Source organism: Rutidosis leptorrhynchoides, chromosome 6 (genome assembly GCF_046630445.1).
Source record: "Rutidosis leptorrhynchoides isolate AG116_Rl617_1_P2 chromosome 6, CSIRO_AGI_Rlap_v1, whole genome shotgun sequence".
Taxonomy (NCBI): Eukaryota; Viridiplantae; Streptophyta; class Magnoliopsida; order Asterales; family Asteraceae; genus Rutidosis; species Rutidosis leptorrhynchoides.
Window position 1 is genome coordinate 421,768,054 of NC_092338.1, and position 10,484 is coordinate 421,778,537.

At 32.3% G+C, this 10,484-nt stretch overlaps 2 protein-coding genes across 2 annotated transcripts; one reads left to right on the forward strand and one right to left on the reverse strand.

Annotated features, from left to right (window-relative positions):
- Positions 1-1,922: 1,922 nt before the first annotated feature.
- LOC139853229 (large ribosomal subunit protein uL14mz-like) lies at positions 1,923-4,764 on the forward strand. Its single transcript, XM_071842606.1, has 5 exons — positions 1,923-2,054; positions 2,831-2,892; positions 3,459-3,553; positions 3,800-4,175; positions 4,581-4,764. The coding sequence occupies exons 2-4, from the start codon at positions 2,859-2,861 to the stop codon at positions 4,172-4,174; spliced, it is 504 nt and encodes a 167-aa protein (XP_071698707.1). The 5' UTR covers positions 1,923-2,054; positions 2,831-2,858; the 3' UTR covers position 4,175; positions 4,581-4,764.
- Positions 4,765-6,046: 1,282 nt separating this feature from the next.
- Positions 6,047-8,180, reverse strand: LOC139855968 (uncharacterized). Its single transcript, XM_071845204.1, has 2 exons — positions 7,893-8,180; positions 6,047-6,760 (listed from the first exon to the last, which is right to left on the reverse strand). Exons 1-2 carry the CDS (start codon positions 8,011-8,013, stop codon positions 6,249-6,251), a joined length of 633 nt encoding a protein of 210 aa, XP_071701305.1. The 5' UTR covers positions 8,014-8,180; the 3' UTR covers positions 6,047-6,248.
- Between the last annotated feature and the right edge of the window lie 2,304 nt (positions 8,181-10,484).

Genomic DNA, 10,484 nt, shown 5'->3' on the forward strand with positions numbered 1-10,484 from the left:
CCCCAATTAGTTGGAATATTTAACTTCGGGTATAAGGATAATTTGATGAGGACACTCGCACTTTATATTTATGACTGATGGACTGTTATGGACAAAAACCAGACGGACATATTAAATAATCCAGGACAAAGGACAATTAACCCATGGGCATAAAACTAAAATCAACACGTCAAACATCATGATTACGGAAGTTTAAATAAGCATAATTCTTTTATTTCATATTTAATTTCCTTTATTTTATATTTAATTGCACTTCTAAATATCGCATTTTTATTGTATTTAATTGCACTTTTAATTATCGTACTTTTTAATTATCGCAAGTTTATTTTATCGCACTTTTATTATTCGCAATTTCATTATCGTTATTTACTTTATGCTTTAATTTAAGTCTTGTATTCATTTTTAATATTTTACATTTGGTTTTAACTGCAACTAAAGTTTTAAAATCGACAAACCGGTCATTAAACGGTAAAAACCCCCTTTATAATAATAATATTACTTATATATATGTATTTGTATTTTTATAAAAGTAAACTAATATAGCGTTAAGCTTTGTTTAAAGATTTCCCTGTGGAACGAACCGGACTTACTAAAAACTACACTACTGTACGATTAGGTACACTGCCTATAAGTGTTGTAGCAAGGTTTAAGTATATCCATTATCTAAATAAATAAATATCTTGTGTAAAATTGTATCGTATTTAATAGTATTTCCTTGTAAAATTTAATAGTATTTTATACCACTCCGCTACCACATCACATACTCATATTTATTGTAACGTTATGTAGTTACATAATCAAAAACACTTTGTTGCGGGTGTGTTTTGTACGTAACATGAAATATTTAACATTTTTCAAAAAAACATCCGTTTCGCTTATAGGAAGTTGCGTTGTGTTCGTAAAATTATTTCGAGTTGGACGATGGCACCAGAAAAATTTAACTCGCGACGAGCGGGAAGATACGACCCGTTAAAAATGTGGGTGGAGTTTATTTAAAGTTTTTTAATAAAGTAATAGTTTTATGCTTTATATTCGTGAAGAGTTGCAGATTATATCATACTTGAAGGAGTGGTTTTGTAAATGTGTTTATGGTGTCGTTTGAGAAGTGTGGACTGTCAAATACGACACATTTGCCGATGACATTTAGTACGGAAAGGGTTAATTCAGCGTTGAACATTAATTTAAGGCCACATGTAATGGCTCGTTAAAGGAGCCGCCACCGTCCGCCACCAGGTCACCCCCACCACCACCATTCCGCCACAGCTGCCGCCAGTGAGTCCCCTCACCCTTCTAACGTTCGACTTTGTGGGGCCCACCTTCTTCCTTCTACTTTTCTTCTTCTTTCTTTCTCCTTTTTTATTTCTTTTTTATTAATTTCTTCAATATTTTGATGGTGGTGGAATGTGTATGCAACAGGCGGTGAATAACGGTGGCCAAGGGTTTAGGAACGCACCGGTGGTTAAGAGAATTGGAATTAGTAAGATTGATTAGGTTTAGAAAATGTGGAAATTAAAACAATTTTTCATATTTTAATTATATTTTTCTCTGTTAATGAAGCATAATAAATTATCAATTATTAATTATGATAATTATAATTATAATAATTATATAAATCATAAACGAGTTAATAATTTGCTAAAAAATAAAAAAATAATTATATAAATTATGATACTTTTATATTTATATTTTAAGTTTTAAATAATAATAAAAATGGATAAAGTGGGGTAGTGAAGTTTATGATTGTGAGTGTTTAGTGAAAAAATGTGAAAGAAATGTTAAATAGTTTGTGCTGATGTGACGCTGATGTGGAGGAGAGAAGTTCAGTGAGAGAAGGGAACGATCGTATGTGGCGTAAGAGGTAACAAAGACGCCTGTGGTTGAGTCAATATCTAACTTACGAAATTATCCCTATTTTTTGATAACTATTTACAAACTATACCCTTGTTTCAGGTCCTAATTCCATATCATTTATTCCCGTCCGCCGGCAGCAGCAAACCTCTCTCTCAATAGCCAATCGGTGGCAAGACCCCCTTAAAACCCTAAATTTATCAAAGGTATCACTACTATGTTAATTTCACTCATTGTCTCATTTTTATTTATTCATTCATCTGATCTGCAAAGTTTTGATTTTCATTTTGTTTTTCTAATTTGTAATTGGAGTTCAATTCTTTAAACTGCTGCTAATGTCAACTTCTGTCCAGTAGCACTAGCATAGAAGTTTATTTGATGCACATTAGGTGTTTGATGTTATGCATCGGTCAAGATGTGTGAGTGAGAATGAAAATGAATATTTGATGTATACCAGGTGTTCGATGATATGCCTTAATGAACACAACTGTGAATGACTAAAAAAATGTAATTTTGCTTAAATATGGTCACGCATGGTGGGTCGCTTATTATATGCTTAGGAAGATCTGAATAAAAAATTGTTTGTTAAGGACGAAAACATCAGCCTGCTGTGATGCTGTCACCTAAGTATTATTTCATGATTTATGAAAAAGATCAAGTTTTTCTTTTCATAATAATAGTGCACTTAAGAAGTGATGGTAAATTGGTAATGGTCATGATAACTCAATGTCGGGCTTAACATTTTGTCGTAAAGGAAAACCGAGCATGATATAAGTGATCCTAAATGCAGCTTTTGGCAGATATTATGATATTACTTCTTTAAGGCTACTGAAATATTTTCACTTTAGTATCTCATTATGAACACTTTTGCATAGTTAGTTGTCGCATTATGGATGAAATTCACGTGTAAACACTATGACCTTTACTTTTCTTGGATAATAAAGAGTAGGAGTGATGCTGACATTTAATATGATGTCTGCAGGTAGTAGAAGGAATTGTAGTAGCTGAACATGGCAGCAAATTCTGCTTCTAATCTTTTTCAAGGTATGTGCTTTACAATTCCATTGCGAGTAATATAAACAAGTTTTTCAGTAGCATTCATGAAACAAATATTCTTGATGAGATTTTCTCTTAAACTGCCAGATTGCAATATATTAAAGGAGTCGAGGTTATGTTATAGTACACTGACGTTTCTTATTTGTATTATATAAATTTGTAATTTAATAATGAGGTGACAGTTTGTTCCTCGCTTAATGAATTCATCGCATTTTGGTTAATGTGTAGACTATGGATAGCTTTATTAAAGCTAAATAATGTGTAGGAGTAAATCCTTTATTTTATAGTACTGAAAAGTGTTATTAAATCCTTTTGACTTCTTGAATAGTTATGGCCAAGTTTAGACTCCTAACAAATGTTTGAACACAGTTATAACAAGTTATGCAAGTATATAATCCAGTAAAAAGGTTTTATGTTTAAAAGGAACTTAATTTCCCACCACTTTATAATAGATGCTGTATGTCAATAAAGAAACTTAATTTCGCACACATAATGACCTTTTGCATATTTCTGATTTGCTATTCTATTTTATGCATGAAACGAAACCGTACTAGTTGGCCGTTCACTGTTGCGGGGCCTCAACACTAGTTACTCTTCAGGAATCCTTCGATCAACACAGGAGAGTACCTGCAATAATCTGTTGGCTCAGGTCCCTTTTTTTTATATAATTCTTAATTTACTTCATTTGCTTTACATATAATGGGTTATCTATAAAAAGATCAAATTTTTGTGTGGGTCATCTACTCACGTTTGGTTGATCTAAATTGCACTTTAGATTACTTTCAACCCGTTAAACCGTTTCCTTCCAAGCTGTATCTTCTGGCCCGTGAGTATAAATTGACCTGCACATCTATTCCATTTTTTCAATTCAATGTGTGTTTTATGTCTTGTTCAGCAAATAAGGACTTTCATACAAATGAGAACCAATCTGAAAGTGGTAGACAACTCAGGGGCAAAGCGTGTTATGTGCATACAATCTATAAAGTGCAAAAAAGGAGCAAGATTAGGTGACATGATAGTTGCATCAGTTAAAGAAGCCCAACCAGGTGGAAAAGTAAAGAAAGGGCAGGTGGTATATGGTGTAGTTGTTCGTGCTGCAATGCAAAAGGGCCGATGTGATGGAAGTGAGGTTAAGTTTGATGATAATGCTGTTGTACTGGTCAACAAGCAAGGTGAACCAATCGGAACTAGGGTCTTTGGCCCGGTCCCACATGAGTTAAGGAAGAAGAAACATGTTAAGATACTCAGTCTTGCACAACATATTGCCTGAGGTGCACATCCTTGTTTTGGTCGTGTTTTGTGCTAACGTTTTGCTTATGTCACAATGTTTTCTATGTTTTATTAAAATAGCTCCATCCAATTATATATGTCAAACACTGCAATAAAACCATTTTTATTAACCAAAAAGTGCTGTCATGCATTTATATTGTTGGCTATGGGGAAGCTAAATGTGGATTGTGCAAGCCTTGGTTTTGATCACCCACTTTGAAAGTGTACCAATGGTACCAAAAACGGGTAAACGGATAAGGTTTTCTCTGTTCACAAATGGTACCAAGTGTTCTTTAAATAAGTATGTTCCTATCATAATGCTATGTCCAACATCAAAATAATGTGTGTATTTTTTTGTGACCCTTGCCTTGGATCATTTTTCAAGTTCAAAGTTGTTTGCTTTTCAGGTTTGAGATTATAAGAGTGAATGGAACAGCTTGAACCTGTCAGTTGCATCCCTTTGGTGCAGAATTTTAGCTTTTGTAGTTGGCCAGGATAATTGTTTTTTAAGGTTCTCAAGTAAAGATTTTAGAATCATAATGGTTCACATTTTCTATGTGGTTTCCAATATTTCACAACTATTACTCATCATCCTGTTCTCTATGTTAATAACGTTCACACCCGGGATATCCCGACGGTGAATGTTATTAACTTTTGGTTCCTTAATTTTTTTCTCTAACAGTACATGCAACGCACAGGTGTATAAGTTATTATTCTAAGTACAAAAAATACATGATGGATCATTTTCATGAAAGGTTTTTTGAACGGTTAATGACTATTAAAGAAGTACAAGAACTAGGGTGAAAAATAATACATAACCTTTCATCATCCTTTAAATCAAAACAGATTGACATAAGTATTAAGAAACATAGTGTACAACTTTAGATAAAACATTTTCTGTGCAAATGTACAACTTTACTTTTACCACCCAAGAAATGGAGAAACTAAATCAAGAAATAGGTAGACGGAAAGAAGCAGAAGAAGTTGTCCGTGAATGTGAAAATACCAAACGATATAATGCGTGTAAGAGATACAGTCACTCGTCAAAAATGAAGAAGATGGTACCTAACGTTGAATCTCCGTTTGTAGTTGTTTCGGTTATTGGAGGTGGTGGGAAGACTACTGTGGTGATCCTGAAACTCAAAGCAGTAAAGATAGTTTTCGAATCAATCCTTTATTTATGAAATTTCGGTTTGGAAAGATTACATTGTGGGTTAACATGTAAATGTTCACTTCGGTTATGATGATGTCAAGGGTGGATGTAGTATGTTAGCATTGGCAGTGAAATAAGCCATCTAGTGGAAAAGTTATGTCGTGAAAGAAGTACACTGTCGGGCGTGCTTTGACCGTGTCTCCGCAGCACAATTGAATGTACCAAATTTTTTGAATGACACCATTTATATATAGTTTGATTTTTTTAGCTTATAACTAGTGACTGCCGTAATTGACGATCGTTTTTAAATCGTTTTTAAATCGTTTCTATATGTAGTAGTAGATGTGGCAACAAAAGATACATTTGAAACACATGAACATCGAAACACATGAACAGTTATTTTGAAACACATGAACATCGAAACACATGAACAGTTATAATGAGACATATTGTTGGATTGTATGTTTTCATCATGAACATCGAAACACATGAACATCGAAACACATGAACAGTTATAATGAGACATATTGTTGGATTGTATGTTTTCATCATCTTTTCATTGGCATTGCTTTATAGTTTGTTTACATTGGAGATTCTCGCACTGGGAAATCGACATTTGATTGGTCGTTCTTGTATATCAAATGTGTGGAAATAGTAAGCATATCAATGTACAAAACCAATGAACAAACATAAGACTAGAGACATTGCATAAAACCACCATTTATAAACTTTTTGAAGTTCTTGATTATATTGTTTTCTAGAAAGGCACCAAAGATGCACCAACTCAAACAATGACCTTTAAAAAAAAAAACCCAAGGACATAGCTAACTAATAATCTCCATGATCATAAACCACTATAAAGTATGATAACCAAAATTATCATCATAACGTTTGTAACAATAACGAATCCAACTGGCAACTGCTAATACCCTTTTCTTGCAGTCCTTCTCACTGTAGTAGTTTTTCTATCCACAGTACCATAACTCATAGCCAATGGCGGTTTCTTGTTTTCTTTGCTACTGCTTCTTAACGAATACCTCGATGTTGCCACCGCCTCTTTCCTCTCCACCAACGGGGTTGTCATCTTCCTCGCGCTCTCAAATTTCTTAACTTCGCCCGTTTTCTTTGATGACTCAACCCTAACTCCAAGAAACTGTTTGCACGGGCTCTTTTTCTCAACCCCATATTCGCCTTTCTTCCTTCTCAATCTTTCATTCCTTCTTGCAGAATACTCTTCATACAACCTGCCTCTTTCAAACATAGGATTCCCATTATTAGCATTTGCAGATTGGTTTGTAGTGGACCCCCACAAATTATCTTGAACCATCTTCGATAGAGCTTGAAATTCATCAGATATAGTATGGTATTCAGGGCGGAGTTCGGATTCTTCCAAGTCAAACAATGGTTTAGGTAAACGGGATTTTGTTCCATAACCTATAAAATAAAGCAAATTTACTATATGCGGTGTTTAGCATATATAAATCCTCCCTTCTTGATACGAGAGTAATAAAGCTCATCAAAGTGTTCATTAGCGTCTTTAGTAATTAGTTGTAATATTATTCGTTAAAGCATTTATCATCAATAAATGTGATGATCAATAATACACAAACTAGTACTCCGTATTATCTTATCTTATAAGTTCACCTTTAACCAATACTGATATGAGAATTATAAAGTTCATCCAAGTATTTCATTAATGTCTTTAGTATTTAGTAGTAATTATTATTCGTTGAAGCAATTATTATCATCAATAACATGTGATGATCAATAATTACACAAACTGGTACATAGTACTCTGTATTATCTTATCTTAAAGGTCACCTTTAACCAATACAGGACATAATAGAAACCTTGACTAAAGTAAACCGATAAGCCAGAATTCTATAGCTAATAGAAAACTATTCTTTTTAACAAGTGTTTAGTTTCAGGATTAGATTATTACTTTAATCACAAACGAGATTTTCAGAAATAACTTTATAAATTACTGCCCCTGTAAGAGAAATTGCACATTATCATAGAAACTAAGTTCTTTGCTTTTTGTAGAAAGATTAAAAGTAACTGAAAAGAACAATTCTTTCATGTTGTTGAACTCGTGGACATTTTTTTATGCAAAACAAATAAATTCTGGCATGAAAACAATGAGAAAGTTTACACACATAACTACGCTTTTGTAGAGTTAGGTATACCCAATTTCATCATTTATGAATCCGTAACAAGTTTAATTCTATTGTAAACAACATAATTCTCGACACTTTTTCCGTTTAGAAAGAATGTTACTTAGACAGTTGGACATCTTCACAAACACCTGCAATGGTTTCAATATCCAACAAAATTTCAACAAAAAACAAGTTTCTCATCAATTATCAAATATACGTTTTGAAACAAAAATTAAAAAAAAGTTCACTTAGACATTTTATCAAACACTTAAAGGGCATAGCCAGATATACCTAATTCCACTTACCAATATAAAAAAGTAAAAAACCCATAAACCTATAGCAACAGATCACTCATTATCATCGTAAAATCGAAGAAAGGAATTAAATTTAAATGGAAATAGATTACATACCTGATGGGGTTTGAAGGTTGTTCACGGTTGACTGAACAGGGCGGATCCTGGAACGAAGCCTAATCGGAGACCTTAAAGCCAGCGGTGGTTTCCGATCTGAACGCATCATCATCTTTGACATGTAAAGAGAGATACAGAGGATTAAAGAATTCACCTTTATTGTCCGATTCTACTGTTTGTAGTGATTTTAAATATGAATTCAAAATTTTGGTACTAGGGTTGTAAAAGAGGGGAGCGTAAACTAACGGCTAAATACTTTGATCTAACGGTTCAAAATGATCTATATAATTTGGAAAGGACCGGGGGTTTCGCATGGGTTCTTAATCGAAATCAACACTTTCTAACTTTATTTCATTTAAATTTAAATTTAAATTTAATTAATGTAAATGTAATTTTTATTTATGTAAATATATTTTATGTCTAAATTATTGTAATTTAACGTAGTTTATAAACTTAAATATATATCTTTCTTAACAGCAGTATGTGATCACATATGGAGATTTAAGCATTCACGTGTTTATCTTCCACAATTGCATAACCCGTCCTCAACTGCTGTTCAGGAGGTCCTCCTCACTCACTGCTCCCGCAACACGATGTGTGGAAGACACCATTGTGTGAAACTCAAGGGTAAAGGAGCAACTTTGTGTGCAATGCTGCACCTCACGGGAGTCGAACTCCCGACCTATCGCTAAGAGATACATACCACTACCACATGAGCTACGACACAAGAAATAGATCGGATGATATCATATTTATATCTACATCAATATTCATTTAATTTTTTATTCATATTTATATTCATTTAATTTTAAATTATTTATCTAAATTTATGTTCATCGAATGGGAGATGATTCGCACATCGCCAAGTTTTAGCCATACACCACTAGTTGTGCTTTAAAGCACTGTACTGTACAACTGTCTAATGCACGTTTAGTGGTGTATGGCCAAAAATGATGGTGTACAAATCAGCTCCCTGATCGAATTAAGCGTAATGATGGATTCATACATATCCTTATAAATTTCTTCTATTTTGTTCAATCGTAAATAGTAAGTTGTGTTCAAATTTGTACGATAAATAACATGGTTAATAATCGTTAATATAATCAAAGTAACGTTGTTATTAATCTATAGTATCATAGTACCATATAAATTTTTAAAATGATGATTTCATAAATAAGAAAGTCACAACGAAGTCCAACCAATTACATAATTCTTTTTTGTTCTCATTTATTTAAATAGAATATTATTTTAATCAACTATTAATTATATTTTATCACATTACTAACAACACACTACAATACCACTACACAACACTTAGCAGTTCACCCCACAACAACAATGTCACATCATCCATAATATATATAAAAACCTCTAAAATGATGATGTCATCATTAAGCTAGTTATCATTTACTTTCATAATGATGATGTCATAATTATATATTAATTTAATTGAAAAAATAATACAAAATCTTTTATAAAAAAATATTAATCTCTCCTAAATTATAATTTTATTTTTCTAAAAAATTTTAAAAGGCATTTATTATCATTAATAATAATAATAATAATTATTATTATTAAAAATATAAATATAAATACTCAATTTTGAGCGAACTTTATGTTTATAAAATAAGCGACAAGTTTCTTAGTCAGAATCCGTGGTTTCACGGAGCAATAAACTAAATGACTTTAACATGTATATTCAATTAATACCTAAAACATATCATTAAACTGTTTCGTTTAAATAAACACGTGTTTCCACCGGTCATTTCACTAGTTTTAATTAAATCCATATCTAAACAGATTTCATTATCAATCAAAATATTAATCAATTTATTACTCCGTATATTTGTTATTTATTATTTATTATTATTATTATTATTATTATTATTATTATTATTATTATATTATAGTGGACACAAATACACACTCCCTGCTAGGGATGGCAATGGATCAGATATGGATCGGGTGAGGCCGTATCCATATCCATATCCATTTATTTTTTTTTACTTTTCATCCATCCATATCCATATCCGTCGGGTGAAGCGGGTTAATGGATAATTATCCATATCCGTTTAAATTTATTTTATTTTTAACAATTATAAGCGGTGGTTCACTATATACGATCAAAAGTAATATTTTTAATAGTTTATGCGACCGAAAGTCACATTTTGCTAATCTATATAACAAATATTCAATAGATAACCTATTAAACGTGTAAAGATATCGACATGTAAGTTGCTTACTTTTAGTTACATGGAATCACATTTGAACCACCAAAGTACGATAAATACGTTTGATTATTTAAACAAAACAAAATATAAGAAGGAAGTTATATTTTTAGAGAAAATATAAAGAAAGATGAATATGAATATAATTAATGAAATATCACTACATAAATGATACTAATTTGATGATAAATTTATATATTTAGTTATTTCGGGTGAAAGCGGGTTCATCCATGGATGAAATTTTTCCATCCATATCCATATCTATTTAGATCGTCCATATCCACGAATAATCGGGTGGATCGAATGGATATCCCTCGCCCATCCCTAAGTCCCTGCATCGTCACTCTTCCAATATATCATCACT